Below are 27,056 nucleotides of genomic sequence, written 5' to 3'. Positions count from 1 at the left end.
TGCCATCCCATTTCCTAGCTATCACCACCTTTGCCAACATAAGTAGCGTGTTGATAAGCAGTCTAATAAGTTTACGTGTTTTTTTGTTCAGGCCTAAACCGAATATACAAAGTTTTGGAGTTAAGGCCACCACTCCCACCTCCAAACTTTTAATACAATCCTCCACCTCTCCCCAAAAGGATGAGACCAATGGACACTCCCAGAGCATATGCCAAAAGTCCCCTTTCTCACTCCTACACTTGGGACACAGCACCCTCTGCCCCCCACTAAATTTAGAGAGCCGAAGAGGGGTGAGATATGCTCTGTGCAACAGAAAAAACTGAACCTGGCGAAATCTGACTGATGCAGTGACCTCTTTCGGGCTACATATCACTATATTCCATGCCTTGTCACTAAGACGCCCCAGATCACCCTCCCACCTGCATCGCAGCTCCGGCAAACCCCCTTCACCAGATCCTTCCACTAATAGTGGATACAAAAATGAAATTTGCCTTCTTTGGCCCAACCTTGACAGTTGCACCCTTAAGGAAACTGCACTAAAGTCCGGGGCAGCTCCCCGAAACTGCAAGGCCAGAGCATGTCTTAACTGCAAATATCTATAAAAGTAACCCCTAGGTAGATCATATAGTCTCTGAAGTTGCTCAAATGAATATAATATCCCATTCTCATACAGTTGTCCAATATGTATTATATTGTAGACTCGCCAGGCTCCAGCTCCCTCCTTCCTAGTCAGTTCTCCAAAATCCAAATTATCCCAGAGTGGAGTGCACGGGTCTAAATCCAATCCACCTCCAATCTGGGATGACAATCGCCAAACCTTCATGGCCTGTATTAACAAAGGGGGGTCCCTTACGGCCTTTCTTCCAGCCAGAAGAAACTGTACACGTGTATGACTAGATCCTGTCTCAGAGACCAAAAAATCATGCAAATCTACGCCCAACCGCGACCGGAACCATACCTCAACATGCGTCAACTGGGAGGCAAAATAATAAAGCCGTAGATTCGGCAAAGCCAAACCCCCCGACCCTCGAGAACGATACAAAGTAGTAAGCTTAACTCTTGCTCTCTTGCCTGCCCACACCAAAGAAGCCATGAGACGTTCAATGTAGCGAAATGTGCTATGGGGGATATATACCGACGACTGCTGCAAAACATACAAAAACTTTGGTTGGATTATCATTTTGACCAGATTAATTCTACCTGTGACCGACAATGGCAGCTGCTTCCATACCCCAATCCGGCTCTTAAGATAATCAATCTGAGGCTGGACATTACGCTGGATATATTGACCCATATCACTAGAAATCCAGATACCGAGATATTTAAATACCGGGGTCCATTTAAGAGGAGTCTGCAAAACCTGACCCGAAGGGCAAGTACCCTTAATCGGAGTTACACTGGATTTATCCCAGTTAACCAAAAGCCCGAGTACCTTCCGAACACAGAGACCACACGGAGTAATATTGGCAACGACTTATCAGGATATGACAAAAAAAGCAGCATATCATCTGCATAAAGGGCAATCTTGTCCATCCTGCAGCCCATCTTTAATCCAGTAATGTCCGACTGCATTCTAATCACACATGCCAACGGTTCTATGGCCAGAGCAAACAGAGTGGGGGACAGAGGACACTCCTGTCTGGTACCTCGGCCCATAACAAACTGACGAGACACGAAGCCATTTACACAGACTCTAGCTGTAGGACAAGAGTATAACAGTCTTACCCACTGAATAAAAACCATTTCAAACCCAAATTTTAACAGCACCGCCCACAAGTACCTCCACTCCACAGAGTCACAGGCCCTAGCAGCATCTAAGGACACCACCACCGCCTCCTCCTCCGCAGGGTGGGGCAACTGCAGATGACAAAAAAGCCTACGCAGATTTATAGCCGTAGATTTTCCCGGCATAAAACCAGTTTGGTCAGGATGCACTCTCTCACTAATCACCCGGTTTAAATGTGTAGCCAAAATTTTTGCCAGAATCTTAATATCCGTTGCCAGTAACTATATCGGTCTGTATGACTCTGGAAACAAGGGATCCTTTCCTGTTTTAGGTATAAGGACTATAAGGGCTTCAGACATAGACGGAGACACCCCCCCCTGCTATCTAAAGCTTGTAAACACGTCTTTCAAACGCGGCACAAAGAACCCCAGATGCTTCTTATACAGCTCTATGGGTATCCCATCTATGCCCGGAGCCCTGCTATTTGGAAACGAGGATATCGCCGCTACAATCTCCTCATCAGTAATTGACACTTCCAAACTGTCTCTGCCATCTGCGCTCAATTTAGGTAAGGAAACAGCCGCTAAATACGTGTCCAAATCAAAGTCTGAGTACTCAGCTCTTGACGCATAAGCATCTTTGAAATACACATAAAAAACATCACTGATCTCTTCAGTCAAGGTATGCACAATACCCAAAGCATCTGTAATCCCCGCCACTACAGCCGCCGCCCTTTCTGACCTAGCTAAATAAGCTAAAAACCTACCACACTTATCCGCTTCAAAGTATTGATTATGCTTAGCAAATAGCAACTTACGCCTTGATTTATCTAGCAAGTAATCCGACCAGTCTCTCTGTACCGCTAACCAAGCCATCCTATCAGAAGCCACACGAGAAGAGATACGCCTCCTCCAACCGCACAACCTCTTTTTCCAATCTATCACCTCTCAACCTAGACTCTCTTTTGAAACAGTTAATACTTCTAATTAAGGAGCCTCTTAAAAAAAGCCTTAAATGAATCCCAGACGAGAGGGGACGCTGCCGTGTCCACATTGGTAACAAAGTACTCCTCGCATTGGGACTCTAAGTATTTCCATCCTGCAATAATGTCAACCAAAATGGGTTAAGCCTCCAAAATGCTTGACCACGAGATACATTAAGTCTAATTGTTAATACCAATGGAGAGTGGTCTGAAATCCCCCTTGGTAAATACGCAACATCAGAGACAGCCGGCAGTAACTCCTTTGATACAAGTCCTAAATCAATTCGGGAAAAAGCATTATATGAAGTGGAATAGCAGGAGAAACAGACCTCTGCCGGATGCCTCAGACGCCACACATCCACCAAAGCCATCTCTTCCACCAAATCAGCAAACTTCGATTTTTTGGCATGTGTAGTATCTCCCACCTCCCTCAACCTATCAACATTAGAATCCATCACATTATTGAAATCCCCACAGCAAATCACTGGAGTATCAGGAGAGAGAGAAATAAAATCACTGCACTTTTTTAGGACCTCACCACAATAAGGTGGGGGGGGGAAAATAAACTGACAGTAGATTTATACGCTTAGAATCAGAAATGCCTCTCACAAAAACATATCTACCTAATGAGTCCGTCTCCACCATTTCCAAAATAAAATTTACTTTCTTACGTATAAGGAGAGATACCCCTCTACAATGACCCGTATGAGTAGCATGATATGCCCACCCAACCCACGGTTTCTTAAGGGCCAACACTTTACCTCCCACTAAATGGGTTTCAGTTAAACATATAACATCTGCCTCATACTTTTTCAATTGGGATATGACCAAGGATCATTTAACTTTATCATTTAGACCACGAACATTCCAATTCAGGATTTTAATAGACCCCCTATTCATCTTCCCAGTCGCCATAACACAAGGGAATACACATGGGACATTTCCACATAGACGTCAATCCCCTCCAGCCCAGGCAGACACCTAGCCACCAGTCAACCACATTAGCATATACCTAAATAGTCAATCTTATCATCCAAAAGTATTTGCATAAAGATAAAGTACCACACCTGTCACTGCATTAAAAAAACCTACGCCTCCCTACCCCTATTCAAACAACCCCCCACCCCGTATATCCACCCCCAACTTAGACATACCTGGATCCCCTTAGAACTATCCCACATCCCCTTAAACAGCGCACACACCTATCTCCACGCACTTATGGAAATATCCGTATGCACCGAAAAAAGGAGAGGGAGACCGCGACCCTTTAAGCAAGGGAAGCTCCCCAGCCCACAAATTCACCTCTAGTGCTCCTCTAACCCTCCATACCCAACCCATCCATAAGCACCAACTATAAGATCCAGCAGTTTCAAATAATATCACCTTATAACTAACATTATCATAAGCAACCAAATATCTACAATATTAATCACAGCATTTCAGTTATATATAAACATATATCAAGTGATATACTTTAACGGAGCAGATTTCAAACATTGTAACTATCAAAGTCACACAGTCTTTTATAACATCATCTCAGTTCACGGAGCGTATCTCACACATTTTAACTATCTGAGGCATACAATTTCTAACAGCATCACTTCAGTCCAGGAGATCAATACATCACCAAAGGTATCTTCAATCCGGATGAGGACCTCCAGGAGCTCTCCTATCGAACCAATTAGTCGCCTCTGACGGTGATCCAAAGAAATGAGTGGTCCCATCTGCAACCACACGCAATCTAGCCAGGAAAAGCACAGCATACGGCAACTGCATCTCACGAAGGCGGCGCTTCACCTGTATTAACTGAGCTCTGCTCTTTTGTACATCCACTGAAAAGTCAGGAAATACAGCCACTCTTTGGTTTTGATACAATAGGGGGCCCTTGGTCCGAACCAAGCGCAGAATAGCATCCCGATCCTTATAGTGTAACAATTTAGCAATAAATATGCGTGGCTGCGCATCAGGAGGCGGCCTCTGAGTCGGGATTCGATGCGCCCTCTCCACCGCAAACTGGGCCGTGAACTCCTCTCTGCCGAACATCTGGATCATCCAATTCTCCAAGAATGTCTCCGGAGCATTCCCCTCCGCCTTCTCAGGGAGACCCACCAGCCGAATATTACTGCGCCTGAGGTGACCCTCCATATCTGACATCTTCTGTTTAACTGACACCATCTGAGCTTCCAGACCAGCAACTTTCTGTGGCAAAGGAACTGTAGTATCCTCTAATATGGAGATGCGGGCCTCTTGTCTCCGACACACGCTCCCGAATTTTCTGAAAATCCTGCCGCATCAATGACAAATCAACCTGTACCTGTCCAATTTTATTCATTACCTTCTTCTCAGAGGCAGTGATGGCTTTCAAGACTTCCTGAAGAGTAGAATCAGCAGGCGAGTCTGCATCTTTGGAAGACTGGGTTATATGCAGCTCAGACGCAGGAGCTCCTCCCGAAGCTGTAGCAGGGTTGGAACATGCATACTTCTCCAGTCTGCTCGCTGCAGAAACATTTGTAGAGTGTTTACCCATATTTACACTCCTTATGTATATAACAGACAGTGTAATATAAGGTTGTATATTGGTTAATTGTACCGATCAAAGGCAAATCACCCAGGCCTTAGCTGAATTTGTGTCCAGGCTCAAGAGATCTCAAAAAGAGATATGGCCTCTGCAATGTTGACTCAGATGGACTACATGTACTGCAGATAAACAGCTCAGCGTGGGAGATCCCACACAGGATCCAGTGACCCACTTCTTTTCCACTTCACCAGGTATGTATTCCTGGCTTTATTATCACAGGCAGGTTCCAGCATTCAGCAGACCCAAAGCAGTCGCATCTACAGCAGCAGGGAACTACACACAAGCCTGCACTCTGCACACGTACCCCTCCAAGATGGCGCCGCACCCTGCACTGTGGCGGGAATACTTATATTTATGTTTATGAGCCTCCAGATGCCCGTTCATCTCGTCTCCAGTAACCGCTCCGAAAAGCGGGTTGCCACACACTCTTTCCGGCACTGAAGAAACGGACCCTGGCAGGGATAGGACTCCGCTCCCTTTGACCACCGCGCTCTCCGTCTCTATACTGCTCCGGACATACGGACAGCCTCACTAACTCACTGCTGCATCCTTCACCCAGATCAGAGAAAGCAGAGTGACTCGAGACACAGCACCGGACAGGTCAGGTACACCAAGGAGCTTTTCAGGATGTTAAAACAGGTATTTAGAATGGGGAGCTCCGGCACACACGACTACTCCATGCTCCACCAGGCCACGCCCCCGGTTGGCAATTTTTTAGCGGAAAAGTGTATCCAGGGATACGACCGTTAATTAAAATGAAGGATAGTAGTGGATATAGGGTAAAAATATGACTGCAATATTGGGTCTAGGGAGATTTTCACAATTGAAACAGATTGGTGGTTGCTTACTTTGGATCAATTTCAAGTGAGAGATCGCAGGAGATCCAAATAGGTTGAACTTGATGAACTGGTGTCTTTTTTCAACTTCATCAACTATGTTACTATGTTAGCTTGCCTTCTTCCCACAGTGCATCCTGGAGCCATCTCTTCCCCGGGTATACCAGGCCAACTTTTTCCATTGCTCCATGTTCCAGTTCTTAAATGCCCATTCAAGGCGCTTTTGGTGGTGGACAGGGTTCAGCATGGGCACTGACTGTTCTGCAGCAAGCTACGATGCACTGTGTCTTACAACACCTTTCTATCATTGCCAGCATTAACTTTTTCAGCAATTTGTGCTACAGTAGCTCTTCTGTGGGATTGGACCAGACAGGCTAGCCTTCGCTCCCCAGGCGCATCAATGAGCCATGGTGCACATGACCCTGGTCACTAATTGTCTTTCCTTGGGCCATAGGTACTAACCACAGCAAACCAAGAAAACAAAAGTCCTGCCAGTTTGTAGATGCTCAGACCCAGTCATCTAGCCATCACAATTTGGCCCTTGTAAAAGTCACACAGATCCTTATGCTTGCCCATTTTTCCCCTACTGCCAACACATCAACTTCAAAATGGACTATTCACTTTCTGCCCAACATATCCAAGCTCCTGACTGGTGCTATTGTAACAAGATAATAAACATTGCCATGGTTTTAATGTTGTGGCTGATCGGTGTATCCATATTTTTCTATATATTATAGGTACACACAGATACATAGTTTATACATGGAAAGAATAAATTTTACCTTTGGCATTCTTGTCATTCCACCAACAAGGAGAACTTCTCCAATATCACTCTTACCAACTTCAGCATCTTGCATTGCTTTTTGGCTTGGTGAAATAGTCCTTTTAATTAGTTCAGCCACAATCCCCTCAAACTGAGAACGAGTAAACTTAATATTCAAATGTTTAGGCCCAGAGGCATCCATGGTAAGGTATGGCAAATTTATATCAGTCTGAAAAAAAAAATAAACAAAAAAACATAAGATAGCTTTCACCACATAATGTAAAATCCTCTCCCTAAAGGTGTGTAAATGTTCATTAGTTCAACTGTGGTATCTGTCTCATTCACTACTGGGAAGAATGACAGTTAGTCTGGTATGGGATAATTTACAAAGTTCCTTGGGTTTTTCCTGTTATTTTAAGCACCGTGCCATTACTGCTGCAGCAGTAAAAGACCAAAAATGGGCAAACTATGGGTAGCATTATGTTATACCCTGGAATTTTGGTCTCACCCATGGCAAGCCAGCAGTGGAAGGGTGAGTATAGGCCTCTCTAAGGAGGACATGGTAGGGATGTCCAACAGTACTGAAGGGAGTATCAATGACAGACTGGAACCACAGAGTGACCTAGAGGCTCAAGACTCCAACTATGGCACAAGGTTATAGTGAAAGTAGACAAGGCAGCTCGCCACAAGAGTGTTTATTATATTGGAGAGCACAGAGGGTTACCGAATGCTTGAAGCACCAGATGCTAGACTACTAGCATATTTGTATTTTAGCTACCATTATTCATCCTCTACTTTGAGAGCAATGGAGTAAAGAAAAGACAGGAAATCCACACCAGAATGTGAATAGCATAACACACATCTACAGAGAAAAACCCAAAAGACTACCATAACATCAAATTACCTAAAGAGACAAAACTTGCAATATCTACAATACCTTGCTTGCAGCACAAACCAAGGATAAGTAGCAGGAGCGTCAATGGTAAAAAAAGATTGTCCTACCTCAACTCTCAGGAGTTAAAGATAAGTCAAATCACTGATCCAGAGATAAATAGAGCTACGTAATCTAAAAGCCTTCCACAGTAGACCATGTACTGAAGTAGAAACAGTTTCAAAACAAATGTGAATTTAAAAATAAATAAATAATAAAATTGTACGTTATATTCTTTTTCCCCCAATCCATGCGGGACAATGGAGTATCATGGGGTATAGATATGGGTGAGGAGATCTGGTACTTTAAATAATTCTTCAATGGACAAGTCACTCCCCCCCCCCTCTATACTGCTACTGGCTAATCATACATCAGTAGAATTAAAGCCCCGAAAGCAGCCTAACAAGTGGAGGGATATAGATCTCTCGCTCTCTCTCCTTCACACAACCTAAACCCAAACATGAACAGAAAAACTGAACAAAAGGAGCCACACAGGGAGGACATCCAGTGTCCCAATTAATTTGGAGAAAAAAAAAAGATTTAACTCATTTTATATAATATACTATGGGAGACAATGGATTACAATGGGGATGTCCCAAAGCAGTCCCTAAGGGAGAATACACTCCTAAACAGTGTGCTGAATCTTGACGACCAAAAGAAGCATGTCTGGAGGCAAAAGTCTCAAACCTATAGTTTCATAAAAGTGTGCACTGATGATCACGTGGCTGCCCAGCACAGCTGTTCAGCGGAAGCACCCAGCTACACCACGCCCAGAAGGTACCCACAGAACGTTCAATACAACCAGAACCCAGGCTGACCCACTATCATCTTAAGGTAGACTGTTTAGAGGCATGACAGCCTCGTCTGCACACCATACAAAATAAAGAGCTCATCCAAACAGCACTCCTCCTTGGTCCTCAATCAAACTGGGTCCAGTCCCTAAATACGAGCTATCCCCTGCCTCAAACAGATATTGATGAAAGCTGAAACCACAAATTACTGTTTCAGATGGAACCTGGAAACAACCTTCAGCTGGAACAAAGGTTTCATCCTGATAACCACCCTATCCCAGTAGAACGGGAAAGGGGATGTGCAAGACAAGGCCCTAAATTCCGAGATCAAGCAAGCTGTAGGAAGGAAGGAAGGAAAAGAGGAGAAATGTTTTAAACACATGGACTTCAAGGGCTTAAATGGTGGATGTAGTATCAACCTGAGCAAAAAGATTTAGGTCTCAAAAGGTGCTGTACATACACCTATAAAATGAATCAGTTTATTACCTGCAATTCTTTTAATATCATTTAACTTTTAGAGTGCAAATGCAGGCTATATTATGTTGGTAAAAAAAACCTACATGTCCACTAAAAGAACGCATATATAAACACTTGAGAAACATCATTAAGTACAGTCTGTTTCTCATTTTAAGAAACAAATCTTCAAAAGGACATAAAAATATTTATAGACACAGACCATCATCTGCTATTTATATAGCGCCACTAATTTATGCAGCGCTGTACAGAGAACTCAAATCATTCCCTGTCCCATTGGAGCTTACAGTCTAAATTACCTACACACAGACAGAGACTAGGGTCAATTTGATATCAGCCAGTTAACCTACTAGTATATTTTTGAAGTGTGGGAGGAAACCAGAGCACACGCAGGAAACCCACGGAAACACGGGGAGAACATATAAATTCCACACAGATAAGGCCATGGTTGGGAATTGAACTCATGACCCCAGCGCTGTGAAGCAGAAGTGCTAACCACTAAGACACTGTGCTGGAGAAACATGAAGAAATGTATTGAATTAAATTCACTGATCCCGTTTAAATAAGCATATCGCATTAAAATGCCTTTTGTTTTATTTATATAATATATACAAAGTCATGGCCAAAAGTTAAGAATGACAAGTATTCGTTTTCACAAAGTTTGCTGCTTCAGTGATTTTTAGACCTATTTGTCAGTTGTTGCTAGGGTATACTGAAGTAAAATCACAAGCATTACATAAGTGTTAAAGGTTTTTATTCACAAATACATTAAGTATATGCAAAGAGTCAATATTTCCAGTGTTGACCCTTCTTTTTGAAGACCTCTGCAATTCGCCCTGGCATTCAACTTCTGGGCCACATACTGACTGATGGCCGCCCATTCTTGCTTAATCAATGCTTGGAGTTTCTCAGAATTTGTAGTTTTTTGTTTGTCCACAAGTTCTCAATGGGATTAAGGTCTGGTGAGTTTCCTGGCCAATAGGTCGGTTTTGATCCCTAAGCCACTCAGTTATCACTTTTGCTTTATAGCAAGGTGCTCAATCATTCTAGAAAAGGCATTGCACATCATCAAACTTGGATGGTTTTGAGAAGTTGCTCTTGGAGGATGTTTTGGTACCATTCTTTATTTATGGCTGTGTTCCTAGGCAAAATTGTGAGCGAGCCTACTTCCTTGGCAAAGAAACACCACCACACATGAATGGTATCAGAATGCTTTACCGTTTGCATGACACAGGACTGATGGAAGCGCTCACCTTTTTTCTCCGGACAAGCGTTTTTCCAGATGCCCCAAACAATCTGAAAGGGGATTCAGCAGAGAAAAGAGGATTTATGTACTTACGTTAAATCCGTTTCTCTGATTCCGTCTGGGGGACACTGCTTACCATGGGGTTGTGAGGGGAGCTCGAAAGTTGGCACCTAGCTAGTTAACTTTAGCACTGCTGACAGACCTCTCCCCTCTACAATCCCCCCTGCCTCTTCCTCTTCCTGTCAGTTAATTAAAAAGCCCCAAGGAGAAAGGTCAATCAACCAAGAGCATACAGAGGAAAAGCAGAAGGGAGGGATCGCAGTGTCCCCCAGACGGAATCAGAGAAACGGATTTAACGTAAATACATAAATCCCCTTTTCTCTTTCATCCAGTCTGGGGGACACTGCTTACCATGGGGACGTTCTAAAGCAGCCCCCTAAGGATGGGACCGCTCTGAAAACCCTGCTCATAGAGCACTACGAGCAAAATTTGCATCCGCGGATGCGAATACATTAAATTGATAGAATTTGGTAAATGTGTGGACAGAAGACCAGGTGGCTGCCCTGCAAAGCTGGTCGGCAGAAACCCCATTTCTTGCTGCCCATGACGCCCCTACCGATCTGGTGGAATGGGCCGTAAGTCTCTCTGGCACAGGACGGTTAACCCTTATGTAAGCCTGCTTAATGGTTGCCGTAATCCATCTCGCAATGGACTGTTTTGAGGCTGGCTAGCCTCTTTTGTTAGAGTCATAAAGAACAAACAGAATCGGTACGTCTAATCTGAGAAGTTCTTTTAACATAAATACGGAGAGCCCTAACCACATCTAACTTTTCCATAGACTGCTGATCAGAATGAGAAGTTGAGCAAAAGACCGGAACCACAATTTCCTGGTTCAAATGGAAAGCCGACACTACTTTTGGAACAAAGGAAGAGAGTGTTCTCAATACCGCTCTGTCCTTGTGAAAAACCAGATATGGTTCCCGGCAAGAAAGAGCTCCCAATTCCGACACCCTACGTGCCGATGCAATTGCCAAAAGAAAGACGACCTTCCAGGTCAAACACCTAAAATCTGCCACAAGTAAAGGCCAGAAAGAAGGCCCTTTAAGCATATCCAGTACCAGATTAAGATACCATGGTGCTGTAGGCGGAACATAGGGAGGCTGAATATGTAAGACTCCCTGAAGAAGTCTTGATGTCTGGCACATCCGCTAACTTCAGGTGAAAGAAAACAAAGTGCTGATACCTGAACTCTTAAGGAACCTAAACGGAGCCCTGCTTCCAGCCCATCCTGAAAAAAGGCCAAAAAACGAGGGAGGTGAAAAGAAGACGTGTGACAGGACTTATTTTCGCACCATCTGATATAGGCTCACCAAATACGATGATAGAAGCGAGCCAAAACCGGCTTTCGAGCTCGCAGCATAGTGTTTACTACACTGGGGGAGAAACCCCTAGCCCTCCAGAGGCTGGCTTCAACAGCCATGCCGTTAAACTGAGCTGAGGTAAATTCTGGTGATGAAAGGGACCTTGAAGAAGGTCGTCTCGTGACGGAAGACGATATCCTTGTCCTTCCGCCATGGAGATTATGTCCGTGTACCAAACTCGACACAGCCATGAGGGAGCTATTAGTATTACCGGCAGACCGCCTTGCCTCACTCGCGAGGAAGCATGGGAATCGGGGGAAACAGGTATCCCAACCTGAATTCACATGACATGGTCATCACGTCCACCACTACCGCTAAGGGGTCTCTTCCCCTTACGCAAAACCTGTGAACTTTTTTGTTGTGTCTTGAGGCCATGAGATCTATATCCGGAAGACCCCATCTCTGAACTAGAGATTAAAATACTTCCGGATGGAGTGACCACTCCCCCGGCATCATTGGATTTCGACTTAGGTAATCAGCCTCCCAATTCTTTATTCCCGGAATGAACACTGCCGAGATTGCTGGAACATACTGTTCTGCCCAAGCAAAAATCTGAGCTGCAATTCGCATTGCAGCTGCACTCCTGGTTCCTCCCTGCCTGTTGACATATGCCACAGCCGTGGCATTGTCGGGCTGAACTCTGACTGGGTGGCCCTGAAGGAAGGTCTAGGCCCCCTGAAGAGCTAAAAGAATTGCCTTCATCTCCAACGTGTTGATTGATAAAGCTGATTCCTGAAGAGACCAAAGTCTCTGGAGCCGTAGGTGCAGGATTACCGCCACCCCAGCCTCTCAGGCTGGCGTCTATTGTGGCTATGATCCATGACCACGGAGCGAAAGACCTGCCCACCGACATGTGATCCTGATTCAGCCACCACTGGAGCGATTCTCCCCCGGAGACAGCGAGAGCCTCTGGAGATCCAAACGTAGGTGGGATCCTGACGATTTAGTCAACAGATCCCACTGGAAGCATCGAGAATGAGCCCGACCGAAGGGGATCGTTTCGAAGGAGGCCACCATCTTCCCAAGCAGCCGCATGCACAAATGAATTGAGGGATTGGGAGAGGACAAGACCTGAGATGTTATAGTTCGGATTGAACTGATCTTCTCCTTAGGCAGGAACACCTTCTGCTGACTGGTATCCATGATGAGTCCTAGGAAGACCATGCGTTGGCACGGAACCACCTGGGATTTCTTTAAGTTTATCAGCCACCCATGGCTCTCGAGAAACACTATGGTGAGTGATAAGTGCTGATGTAAGCAAATCTCTGAGGAGGATTTGATGAGTAGATCGTCTAAATAAGGAACGACCTGAACGCCCTTTAGGTGAAGACATGCTGCCATCACCGACATGATCTTCGTGAAGACCCTTGGAGCTGTGGAGAGGCCGAAGGGAAGAGCCCGAAACGGATAGTGGGAGTTCCCCACTGTGAACCTCAGGAGAGACTGATGATTGCTCCAAATGGGAACGTGGAGGTATGCGTCCTTTATGTCTATGGACGCCATAAACTGATCCTTCTCTAGGCCGTTTATCACCGACCTCAGGGACTCCATACGAAATTTGTCCATTCGTAAGTGCACATTGAGGCTCTTTAGGTTTAAAATGGGTCGAAAGGACCCGTCCGGCTTCTTGACCAGAAAAAGATTTGAATAAAATCCCTTCCTTTTCTGGTTGTCTGGGACCCTGCAAATGACTCTTTGAGAAAGAAGAGAGGCGACACAGGCCTGCATTGCCTGTCTTCTTTGTAGATCTCAGGATAGCGGGGTTGCAAAGCAGCGCTGTGGTACCGGCCACAGCAGATCTATCATGTACCCTCTTGATATAATGCCCCGAATCCAAGGGTCTTGGGATGACGCTGCCCACTGTTCCTGAAAAAGAGACAGACGTCCCCCCACCGGCGCCACCTCTTGGAGAATAGAGTGGCAGTCAGGACGCAGGCTTCTCCTGAGATTTGGAGTCCTGGCGCCTAGCTGCAAACGAGGATCTGCCTCTGACAGACGAGACTTGATAATTCGGTTGTCTACCTTTAAACGACTGTCTCTTGTGCAAGGAGGTTCCCCGAAAGGACTGACGAAAGGAGCTAAACCGTGGGGACCGGCCTCTACCAGAGAGGACCGGCAAAGAGGTGCTTTTGACCCCCGTTGCCTGGGAAATCATAATATCTAATTCCGGACCGAACAGACCTGCTGCTGTAAAAGGATTGGATTCCATGGATTTCTTTGATTCTGAATCCCCTTCCCAGGATTTCAGCCATAATGTTCTTCTAGCTGCTGAACCTGACGCAGCCTGAATAGAGGAGGACACAGATGCTGTGCTCTGAGCCGCCTCATAAATGTACCCTGATTCCTCTTTCAAATGTAAAGCTAGGGTGATCAATTCTGAATCCTGTAAGGCCTCTGCCAGTTGCTGTGCCCATGCTTCCATGGCTTTAGCAACCCAAGCTGAAGCAAAAGTGGGTCTAAAGGAAGAACCCGCTGCTACAAATATAGATTTTAATTGAGATTCCAATCTGCGGTCAGTGGTATCTTGCAGAGTTGCTGAGCCCGGAGCAGGAAGGAGAGTGTGTCGGGCCAAACGGGCTACTGGAGTATCTACTTTCTGAATTCCCTCCCAGCGAGCCACGTCCTCCTCCTGTAATGGATACAGGGAAGAGAACCTCTTTGGAACAGAGAACTTTTTATCAGGCTGTTTCCAGGCTCCATCTGCAATATCTCCGAGTTCTACAGAAGGGGGAAACCGAATAACCTTCCTTTTGGCCTTCTTAAAGAGACTTCTGTCTCTAGGACTAGGATCCTCCATTTCTGAGAGGTCCAACGCCTGCCTCACCGCTAAAACCAAATCATCAATAAACTGATATTTAGTGTTTTCTTCCTGTTCCAAGGATTGAACCTGGTCAGAATCCAAATTTGATTCTCTTTCCTCTTCTGAAAATCCCTCCGAATATGAAAGGACCATGAGAGGATTAGCGGATCTAAGCCGCTTTCTTTTAGCTGGGGGCAGGTTTGGGGATTCAAGTAACTGGTTAAGTCTGTCCAAACCCTTTATAAATGCTGAGGACCATGCCAGTTCTGTGGATACAGGTGGCTGGTCCGTAAGCAAAGAGGAAGGTCCTGCTATAGCCGTTTCAGTAGAAACCGTGGCAGCAGGGAGCCCCACAGATGTAATAGCATTATTAGACACAGAAGCTGCCACACTAGATAACAATTGAGTAGCTTGGGAGATCATCTGTGCTAAAGAGGAAACCGACTGTGTCAGGGCAGCCACCCAGGCCGGTTCCTCCGTCAGTGGGGCTGGAAGGAACTGGGTTTGCGCAGAGCGCCAACGGGTCTATCTGTCCACATGGTAATTTAACTTTACAACTGGAACATGTAAAATATTTAGCCATAGAGCCTTTTCCCTTTTCTGACATTTTAAAAGGAAAAGCACACCAAACACACTTAGAAAATTTTGAGAGAGACAGAGTAAACAACAAGTAACCAACTAATCTGTAATAAAAGCTGTACTTGTATGTGTGTAACAGATAAAAGATATATGTGCAAGTAAGAAAATACAATAATCCTTACTAGCCTCCCTCTTGTAACCACAAAATACAGTTTGTAAATGGTTAAAGAAAGGTTTTGGTACTTAGCCAAAAGGGCCACTCAGGGGAGAAGTCCAACAGCAGTGTCCTGGTGCCTGCTCCCTCCAAGATAAGTTCCTTCCCAGGCTTCCTTTGGCGCCAGAAGTCCGGACTGTACCACTTGTGCTGCAGAGCAGGGGAGCTCTGTGATAGTTCCCCCTCTGCAGCTTTCTGTCTCTCCTTTTTTTTTTTTAAAAAAGGAACTTATCCTTATTTCTGGCAGAGTTATGGAGACCCCTTGAAGAGGTCTCCTGCAGCGTTGAATACCCCGATGCCTCCTCCTATTTTCCTGAGGGGGTATCTTGGTATGGCCCCCGACTCTCCTCCTTCTGTGCACCTCCGCAGACCGATGACGTCATCATGGCTGCCGGCGAGGTAATGCGATAAGCGGCGCTCTATGCCTATAATGGCAGCACCGGTTATCGTTGGAGCCTCCAAGAGTGACAGCAGTCCGGGAGACCGCTTGTCACTCTGTACTGTGACCGCTAATGCTCTGCCATTGAGAGCAGTCTGCTCTCCCCGACAGAGTCCGGTCACCGTCAATTGTTATCTAGTGTGGCAGCCTCTGTGACTAATAATGCTATTACACCTGTTGGGCTCCCTGCTGCCACGGTTTCTGTGAGTGTGTTCTCTATGTATAGAACACAGTCCCAGCTCTGCCCTAATCTAACACTATGTCTAAAAATAAAATTAAAATTAAAGTTATTACAAATAAATAAAAATAAATCACTAGCTGTTACTAAACAAGCCCAACTCCTTTGGGCACCTAGAAAAAACTGGCAGGAAGAGGAAGAGGCAGGGGGAGGGGTCTGTCAGCAGTGCTAAAGTTAACTAGCAAGGTGCCAACTCCCGAGCTCCCTTCACAACCCCATGGTAAGCAGCGTCCCCCAGACAGGATGAAAGAGAAAATTACTTTAACCGTAGTCCTCAACAGTCCAATCCGTGTACGTTTTGCAGAATATCAGTCTGTCCCTGATGTTTTCCCCTGAGAGAAGTGGCTTCTTTGCTGGCCTTCTCGACACCAGACCTATCCTCCAAAAGTCTGCCACTGTGTGTGCAGATGCACTCAAACCTGCTGCCATTCCTGAGCAAGCTCTGCACTGGTGGTGCCCGATCCCGCAGCTGAATCAACTTTAGGAGACTGTCCTCGTGCTTGCTGGGCGCTCTGAAGCCTTCTTCTCAACTATTAAGCCTCTCTCCTTGAAGTTCTTGATGATCCGATAAATGGTTGATTTAGGTGCAATCTTACTAGCAGCAATATCCTTGCCTGTAAGCCTTTTTTGTGCAAAACAATGACTGCACTTGTTTCCTTGCAGCTAACCATGGTTAACAGAGGAAGAACAATGATTTCAAGCACCCTCATTTTAAAGCTTAAAGTATGTTAGTCTAACTCAAATCAGCAGAGTGATCTTCAGCCTTATCCTCGTCAACCACACCTGTGTTAACGAGAGAATCACTAACCCGATGTCAGCTGGTCCTTTTGTGGCAAGGCTAAAATGCAGTTGTAGTGTTTTTGGGATAAAATTAATTGTCATGACAAACAGTGACTTTGAAATTTATTACAAATCATTGGATCACTCTTCATGACATTCTGGAGTATATGCAAACTGTCATCATAAAAACTGAGGCAGCAGACTCTGAAAAATAATGTGCGTGTCATACACAAAACATTTGTCCATTACTGTACACACTGTGTGTGATATATAACAAAACAAAGGGGATGGGGCACCACATAGTATGATACTGTATTTAAAAGGCACAAATTCAATGACTGTTCCACAAGCCAAGAAATAAAATTCGCAACGTGTATGTAGTGGAAAGATTTTTTGAGGTAGCAGAGTTTGTTCACAGAATAGTGAACAGATAGAAATAAGTAGAGTAATAAACACTCTGAAGCACCAACACCTTGTATGTGCAATACGCGTACCAGATGATTAAACTTTATAGCTTATCTGTACAGTTAACGGCTGGCAACATTCACAAGGCGGGATATCTGTATTGGTAGGGTTTGTCTGTCTTAGTGCAAAACTAAGACAGACACACTGTTCTGTGTACAATCTCTGCTACCTCAAAAAATCATTCCACTATATAGACATGGAGTATTTTATTTCCTGGCTTGTGTAACAGTCACTGTATGTGTGCCTTTTAAATACAGTATTTTACTATGTGGCACCCCATCCTCTGTTTTTTTTTGTTTTTTTTACCAGTCCACCACCTGGTTCGTGGGAATCGGCAGCCGCCTGCACAAAGGCAAAACGATATTCTATATAGACTATATTGGGACTCATATCTATTCGGAGTTACGCGCTGAGATATCCATTTCTTGCGTCGATATATATAAGAGGATTTTTACTCACCGTAAAATCAGTTTCTCTTACTACACTGGGGGACACTGCGTTACCTTGGGGTATAGTAGGTGGGACTGGAGTTAGGCACTTATAAACTTGTTTGTTACCCTGACTCCTCCCCCACTATGCCTCTCCTCTGTAGCTGACTTCAGTTTTGTATAACCAAACCAGGAAGAGAGAAGAAGCAATTTAGAAAGCAACACCAAAGAAAGCACTACTTTCAGAGCAAGGGAGGGCCCGCAGTGTCCCCCAGTGTAGTAAGAGAAATTGATTTCACGGTGAGTAAAAATCCTCCTTTTCTCTGTCCTACCACTGGGGGACACTGCGTTACCTTGGGGAGCTACCAAAGCTGTGTCCAAGGGCGGGAATGCTCTGGAACGGCTGTGCGCAATATTTTGTGGCCAAAAACTTGCATTTGTGAATGCAAAGGCATGCAACAAGGAAAACAACATGCAGCAGAAACAGACTGCCACTCTGTACAACTGTGCCATTGAATGACGCTGTTGTGCCGTACAAAAAGCTGCAACCCTCCTGGAGAGTGCACTGTAAAAGTCACTGGAACCTGCAGAAGGGTACAGACAGAATGTTGGTCGTGATGCAGTGGCAAGAGACCACCTAGACCCTGCCCTGCCCCCTACGCTCTTAAGTGCTAGAGAAGCTAAATGGCATAAAATTCCTAAACAGGAACTGTGTGAACAAGAGCACAAACTATCTCCCGTTGGAGAAACGTTACACACAAAGAAGAGGCACAAGAATAATATACCGCAATCCCTGTGTCAGTGGAATGCAGGCACTAAACGACAGAACCAATAATGCCTCGTACAACGCGCCACTAATTTTTTGGGAAATAAAATGAGGAAGAGCCATACACACTCTCGTCCCAGATCCCCTACGAGATGTGACATCCAAGGGAGCAGCCTGCATTGAGCTAACAACTCAATCCACTCAGTGATATCCAAAAGATCACTATATACACTGATTCAACAGCTTAAGCCAATCAGCTATATCTAAGGAAGCACTGATACAGTGCTTAAACCATTCAGAGATATACCAGGGAGTACTTATACAATGAGCTAAATGGCTTAACAAACTCAGCGATATCTGAGGAAGCACTCATATAGAAAACTGACAACGTAAGGCCGTCATATATACAAGAGAGCACTCATACCATGAGTTAACAGCTTAAATAATTCAGAGAGTCACCGGAGGCCAAAGCAAGCCCCCTGATGACGAGAATTAGACTCCCTGGAAATATGTGACCAACCAAAGGTGGGCTAAGCCTGAAGAAACCCTTTAAGCAAGACAACCTTCCGTTGAGCTAATCAGAGAGCCACAGGAACTGCCGCTGAAGGGAGTAAGGCGGAGACCCGAATCGGAGCCAGCTACAAAAGAAAACCCTTTAAAGATTCCTGAGTGGGACGTGTAAAACTCAAGGAATTTACACCAACCAAATATAGTTTCAAGCCTAAAGAAACAGCTGAAGAAGAAGCTCTACGGCTGTATTTGTGGTAGCAACCATTTCCCTGTAAGGGCTCTCTGGCCGTATATGTTGGACGTCCGACGCCACAGCGTCAAACTAGATGATGGAAATCAAAAAGGGCCGAACTGCAAGATGAGGCCGCTCTGGAACCGGAAAAAGAGGGACGTCAACGCTAGTCCCCTAAACCAGGAGAACACTGCTTTGCGAGACACACAGCGGACCACCAGACTAGCTGGGATGCGCCCCCTCCTAGAAACTCTAACACCCACGAGGAAATGGGACCTGTAAATAACATGTACACTCCCTAAGTTCTAGGGAGACCCGACTTGGCTATGGACAAATCCACTTGAGGGTCATTAGATTGAGAACCGACAGACAAAACAGGTTAACATGTCAAAAGAACCTGGGCTCCCTCTCGGAGAGCCCTATGACCTAACCAGGAAGGCACAAAGGTATTAAACCTGGAGTGACCCACTTTATCTGGTAAATGACTGATTGCTAAAGCATTCGGCCCTCCATAAACATACGTTGGACTAACTTGGCCCATAGTATGGCACAAAGCACACCCCTCCGACCATACCCAGGTCGACCCCTATCCTGCAATTAGGATATGGATATTCCAGAAGTGCTAAAAATATACAACAGCCCTGTATTATGAGACCAAATCTCTACAGGTTTCCTCACCCCCTGCACAAGAAGGACAACTGACCCACTCAAAAATCAGTGTGGCTAAGCACCACCCGAAAGGTAAACCAGTGGATCAGGGCAGAGGGATGCTATGCACGTCCAAAACAAGGAAAACAGCTTCCCTTGATGACAATCTCTCTGTTGAGACATGGGAGATGTTCCGATGAGGAGTGCCAATGATTCACTAGAACCTTGGTATCCTATTTTATAAAACATAAACTCATGTTACTGAAAGGAAATTCTGCCAGGAACATTTTGGCACTGTGTAGAAGAGAGACGAGCGTGTTCTTCGGTAGGAAGATACGAAATGTTCCAGTCTAGAAGATAAGGCAGAAGCCAACACTTCTGGTGTGGTAGAATAAGCGAAAACCTGGGAAGGTCTAAAGTGACCACCTGCGAACTCAATAATGCAACCCTGCTGCTTGCTGAGGCTGCAAGTATAATATTCTGGCTGAAAACGTCTAGCTATAAGCTAAGCATTGGTTGTAATAAAAAACTTCCATGTACGGGGGATGCCCCCCCAGACCTATGGATGTTTACCTGACAGCCACTGTACATAAACTATAAAGTACCCCCCCTGTAAGGCTAGGCCTGACCTGGAATGTGGTACCCTGACCTCAGATCAACAGAAAAGATGAACGTATTGAACACGTAAACATCATGGCCTGGTGTCGCGGACATAAAAATAAAAGAAAGCACACCCACCGCCAGAAGCCTTTGAATACTTGTTTGTAATAGTGCTAATTGAGAGTTACAATATTGGAACGTAGTCCTGTAAGCCTGTGACAAACTAGTGTTATCATAGCTGGATGGCTATATTACTACCAGCTATGACTCCGCTGGGTGAATACAAACCACCCTACTTCTGTTAGAGAACCACTCTACCAGCTCCTGCTCTGTGTAGGAAAAACCTCTTTAGTCAGCTCCCGCCAGGGATAGCAGAATAAGAGAACTGAACAACCACAGAGTTGTCACCAGCCGGGATTACTTCCCTTGTATTCACTCTGACAGGAAAGGGAGGGAAGATGAAAATCTGGCCAGTCTATTACCGTTTCCCTGGTTTTTGTCAAAAGACAGACACCAAGAGAAATATATGAGGAAAAACATTTTCTCAATAGGGTGGCACTAAGGCTTAGATTGCCAAATAAAATAAAGACTGGTGTTTTGCCAATGCTAAAACGGTGTAAAGTTTAAGCCGGAATAATCCACCTCGTGTGTGTAACCAGAGGAAATAATGTTCTTGTTAGTAAAACCAAGATCGAAATAGACATCCTCTAGTGAGAAATGAACTACATCCTGATTCTGACTGTGACAACAGTGAGAAATAAAAACCTGCCCATCTGTGGAAGATGGTTAACAACAGCGTCTTTTTCACCTGAATAGCGGAATGCCGCTTCTGTGTTAGCGGACAGATATAAGCTGTGTCGGGGCTTAACCAACACAGTGTAAACATGTGTAGAAGCATGAAAAAGGGTATACTCACGTACCATTTCGGACTTTAAAATCACCTTAATGAGCTCGACCACCCGAGGCGACAGTGATTTAGGCCAGACCTGTTTCTGCAAAACTGCTGACACCGAAATGGGAACACCCCGTTTGTAGACCCTAGGCCATTGATGCTCCCGTAGATTTAGCCCAGCTTGACATCCGCGGACCTGCAGTCACCGAAGTGGAAGCACCTTGTTCGCCAAGCTAAGTCTCATAAGCTGCACAGAGAGCATCTGGGCTAAGCTGTAGAAAAGGTGATCTTAAAATATCCATTTTGTACAGACATAATGCAACTCAGGTGTACCAAAGAGGTACTCTGACACCTAAGACAATGGTAAGCAATGGGTCAGGAAACATAAATGAATCTCATCATTTGTACATAAATATTGTCAGTACAGACGGAAATCTCCTATTGGGGGAGCTTTTCCAGCCAAAACGCAATGGAATTATAGGCGAGACCAAATACATCTGTATGATATGTCTTGGGCACCTTAATTATATACACATTGCAACATGCAAATGCAGATTCTTACCTTGGTAAAGCATACAGCATAATATATATATTCTTTTAACTTAATACATTGTGTGATACATATACCTATACACACATATATACATACACACACACATATATATATATATATATATATATATATATATATATATATATATATATATATATATATATATATATATATATATATATATATATACACACACATACACACATACATACGTGTGCATACAGAGCATTCTGGATAGGCTGGTCAAAAGATAATCCAGAAGTACATAGGGCACCTGTGTATCCTAGTACAGACATAACAGAAAATGTCTATTAAACTTGGGAACTCTGCTACAGACACAGCGAAAATTTTAGGCACAAGTTGCAATAACAAGCCCATATATATATATATATACATATACACACACACTAATATATATATATATATATATATATATATATATATATATATATATATATATATATATATATATATATATATATATATATATATATATATATATATATTAGAGGTTTAATGCAGCATAGAAACTCCTCTAGGCTATATACCAGGAAGTTTCTAGAAATTAGACACCAAGTGAGAAAAACAGTCCTAGTCTATATCCAAAAAGACTGAACAAGTTAACTTTTGTTTAGCAAACAAATTAAAAACAATACAGAGGTACTGCCAGTTTTGGAGGCAGATGGGTTTCAGCGTGCAGCCCAATGTCTCTGTCTGGCACAGCCTCCAGGCATTAGCGCCGTCTGTTGTTCAGTAGCTGAAAGGGGGAGGGAGTTCAGACTTCCATCCGTCCCCAAGATGGCCGCCTCCACGCGCCGCCGAACTGCACATACAAAGTATGTCAGTAGGGTTTAATAAGGCATCCTCCGCTAAATTTTAAAGTGCCCAGGCTGCGGGGAGCATGACTGCGCTAATCGCCTTTAGTGCAGCGCGATTGCGTCTGTCCCCCCGCTCGCTGCCCACAGGGGGAAGGAGGCGGGGGACCTTGCCGGCATGTCCGCGGGGGGAGGAGAGGCTATTGTAGCTTCACTCCCGCCCGATAATTAAGGGCACCGGCCGCTCTATTTGGCCGTTAAACTATATATGTATATATATCTATCTATCTAGATATAGATATATATATATACTGTAGCCACTCCCGTGGCTGCTGCGATATGCTGCCCAAATGGCAGTTACAATAAGGGGACCAACTGCTCATTTCTAGGGGGAGACTGCCGGCAATGATGCAATGAGGCAAGCTGCTTCTTACCTTACGCGGGGACCCCGGGTGAAGTAAACCTGACAGGCTATTCACCCACTCTGGGACTTAGGCTGGATCCCCACGCACCTGCAAAAAAGAATAAAATAAAAACATGAAACCTAAAACTAAACTAAGTATAGGCAGACCTTTCTCCAGAAGGCACTTACAACAACTTAAGTCAGCTACAGAGGAGGTGCATAGTGGGGGAGTCAGGGGAACAAACAAGTTTATAAGTGCCTAACTCCAGTCCCACCTACACACATATACACACACACACATACATATACATACATACATACATACATACATACATACATACATACATACATACATACATACATATATATATATATATATATATATATATACATATACACACACACACACACACACACACACAGATGATATGTAAAATGGTACTTAGCCCCTCCTAGGTGGCCAAGGACCCTCAAACAGCATGAGGAAGATGAGAGGATAAGTCTGTCTGCAACCTGTGGAATTTACAGCATGCCTCAGGTCTCTGTTACCGGTACAGCTGCCGTTTTTCCAGCTCCTGGAAGATACCACTGACCACCATATCTGTAGGGATGGCCTCTCTGTAAGCCATCCACATCAGCTTCAGTCCAGAGAAATGGCATATGTTACGCTTGTCTGCGTTAACAAGCAGCCTGTCATGTCCTCACTTCACAGGTGGATGCGCTGGCTTTCATTTGTTCAGCTGCAGCGCCTATCTGTTTTTCCTTTTTTTGGGGGGGTAGACTGCCGCCCTTGGTAAGCCCTAGTTTTTACCAAGAAAATAAAGTGCAGGCAGAAAGAAACAGTCACACAATATTAATGTCCGAATAGAGCAGTAAAGAAGGATACTGATTTCTCCCTGCTAATAGCCAAAACAATATCTCCTAACCCTTCTGCTTCACAATATCTGTAATTTACAACAGATATTGTGAAGCCGGGTTGCATTAAGAAGCAGCCGGGTGGAGGCAGTGTAATACAAAAATGTTGGAGGTTATTACCCACACCTGTCAGGAATGGTGGTCAGTAACACACTGCTAGCTGTAGTACTCACATAATGCCTGTTATACTAGGAGAAACAATGGTCTATTATAATAGGACTCTGTTAGGCTCCAAGAGGCAGGTGGAGCACCCGGGAAATAGGTGCTGAGGAAAGAGAGTGTGTGTGTCTGTGTAGAGAGAGTCCCAGTGTATACTTTGAGTAACCAAACTAAGGATACAGTCTGTGTGTGCAGCATGGATAATCTACAGCTTGTCTCAGTAGCTGATAACAGGCAGCTGCTGTTTTTCAGCTCTATTCAGGGACACATCAAGTCGCCACTTTCGGTAGGGGCGATCTGTCTTCATGCTGCTCTTTGTTCCTCCAAAACCCGTTAGAGTGCTTGATAACAAGACAAACATGCCATAACAGCAGCACTTGTCTCTCTGGCGGATGCGATGGCTTCTATATATAAGCCCGCAGCGCCTTTAGCCCATTCGAAACGATGTGAGGCCCAAGTCTCCCCCTCTCATCACAGGGGAACTTGTTACGGTCCTAAAAAAGATGGCCTGCATCGGGATCAGAATGCTCTCTGCTGACTAGCAATGACGGTCACCCTCCTGTCACTTCTTAGTATCTGTAGTATCAGAGCCTTTCGTGCTCTGGCAATGCAGCAGTCGGGATCCTGTGAGGATATGACTTTCCAACACAGCCCCAGTAAGTAGCAGCGCTGCACCTAATCTTAACTAAAAAAAAAAAAAGATAAAATAAATGAAAATAAAATAAATTTTTAAAAAGTCTAAGAAAATGCTGCAGAGCAGCACACAATAAGCCCAACTCCTTGGGCACTCAAATTACACTGGGGATGCAGGGGGTTGTGGAAGGGAGGAGTTTGTCTGTAGGTTAAACTAATAATTAACTGCTTAAGTGCCAACTCCTAACTCCCCTCATAGAACCCATGGTAGCAGTGTCCCTCAGATAGGATGAAAGAAAAAAGGTGAAAGCTGCAAAGCATTCAACACCAGGTTCATTCTAAACCTTGATGAAAAAACAGTGTTGAGTGGTCTGAAACGAGCAGTAGACGCAACGATGGACCCCCTGCCATCTATAGCACTTAGGTGTACCAAGCCCTTGAAGGTCAATCTGGAACAGCCAGAACGACCAGGGCGCCTTTTCTCAACCCTCAATACCCTCGGAAGCATGGCTACCAGAGAGAAAAGGTAAACCAGATGGAACCACCATGGAGCGGACACAGAGCCTACCAATACCACCTGATGATCTCTTACCCTTGAGCAGAAGTGCGCTACATTGCGGCTCAACAGAAAAGTCTCTGGATGCAGAGACCATTTGCGGAGGTGAAAAGTATGCCTACTCAGAAAGACTTGACTCAAGTCTCTTGCATAGCTAGAATACTCCTGGTGCCACCCTAGTGACTGAGGTATGCCACCACGATTTGTCTTCGATGCACTGCCCCGCAGCATATGCTCTCTGCACTGACCAGATATTGGAACACCACTTGCCGTGCCAACACATTTATTGGAAGCTTGGATTCCTCAAAGGTCCGAAGGCCGCATCCGTCGTCACCAAAGTCCTATCACAAAACCTCTGCAGAGATTCTCTCTCTAAAGTCACAAAAGGAGCAACTGATGCTCCCTAGTGGAAAGTCAAATCACCTGACTGGAAAGACAGTTGAAATCTTTTCCAGTTCGACGGACATTTCAAATGAAAATCCCTTGCATGAAACTGAGCAAACTGGACCACCTTCAAAGTCTATACCATCTTGCCCAGCCTATATAGGTCTTTCAGCCGCGATCATTTTTGGAAGACGCTAGTTTCCTAGCCTCATCATTGTCTGGATGACCTTTGCAGAGAGAGACCTTATCGCTAGGGAATCAGGGCCTCAGCCATCAGACCATCAAAGCCAGCCATACTAAAAAACCCGATGAAAGAACAGGCCCTGGCTCAGAAGATCGTCCCTGAGAGAAAGTCTACAAGGTGGTTCTATCACCATACCGAGAAGATCAGCATACCAGAATCTTCTCAGCCAGACTGGTGCCAACAGAATTACTGGTATGCCCTCATTTTTTGGCCTCTTTCAGCACCAGATGCAACAAAGAAATTGGAGAAAAGATGTACACCAGCCGGTAGTGAAATGGCACCATCCTGGCATCCACTAGCAAAGCCTGCGCGACCGTTGGTCTGGCACAAAACTGATCCACTTTGTGGTTCAGCCAATAAGCCATCCTGTCAACCTCTGGCTGTCTCAGTCTTTCCAAAATCTGGTCGCACACCACAGTGCGGAGGGACCATTTCCTAGGATGAATGCAATGGCGACTCATGTAACAGGCAACCCAACCCTGTCAGTAAATTTTTCAAGCTGCACGTTTGAATAAGTGGAGATGTCCATATACATACATTATCTACATATACATCCAACCCTAGGATAAAAAAAAAGGATTTATGTACTTACGTTAAATCCATTTCTCTGATTCCGTCTGGGGGACACTGCTTACCATGGGGTTGTGGAGGGGAGCTTGGGAGTTGGCACCTAACTAGTTAAACTTTAGTACTGCTGGCAGACCCCCTCCCTCTACAATCCCCCTGCCTCTTCCTGTCCAGTTAGTTTTAAAAAGCCCAAGGACAAAAAAGGGCAGTCAAACAAGAGCACACAGAAGAAAAACAGAAGGGAGGGATCGCAGTGTCCACCAGACGGAATCAGAGAAACGGATTTAACGTAAGTACATAAATCCTCTTTTCTCTTTCATCCGGTCTGGGGGACACTGCTTACCATGGGGATGTTCTAAAGCAGCCCCCTAAGTGTGGGACTACTCTGAAAATCCCGCTCGTAAAGCACTACGAGCAAAATCTGCATCGGCTGATGCAAAAACATTAAACTGATAACATTTTGTAAAGTTGTGGACAGAGGACCAGGT

The 27,056-nt window shown here is 44.8% G+C and overlaps 1 protein-coding gene across 1 annotated transcript in view; it reads right to left on the bottom strand.

The window, feature by feature from the left end:
• Positions 1-27,056, bottom strand: part of HSPA9 (heat shock protein family A (Hsp70) member 9) — a 206,252-nt gene that overhangs the window by 71,291 nt on the left and 107,905 nt on the right. Inside the window, exon 10 of the mRNA XM_075209728.1 lies at positions 6,905-7,114. Coding sequence (XP_075065829.1) covers positions 6,905-7,114 — 210 coding nt within the window. The remainder of the gene's footprint in view (positions 1-6,904; positions 7,115-27,056) is intronic.

The sequence above is a fragment of the Mixophyes fleayi genome, chromosome 4 (assembly GCF_038048845.1).
Source record: "Mixophyes fleayi isolate aMixFle1 chromosome 4, aMixFle1.hap1, whole genome shotgun sequence".
In the NCBI taxonomy this organism is placed as follows: domain Eukaryota; kingdom Metazoa; phylum Chordata; class Amphibia; order Anura; family Limnodynastidae; genus Mixophyes; species Mixophyes fleayi.
This window is presented reverse-complemented; position numbering and strand designations above follow the sequence as displayed.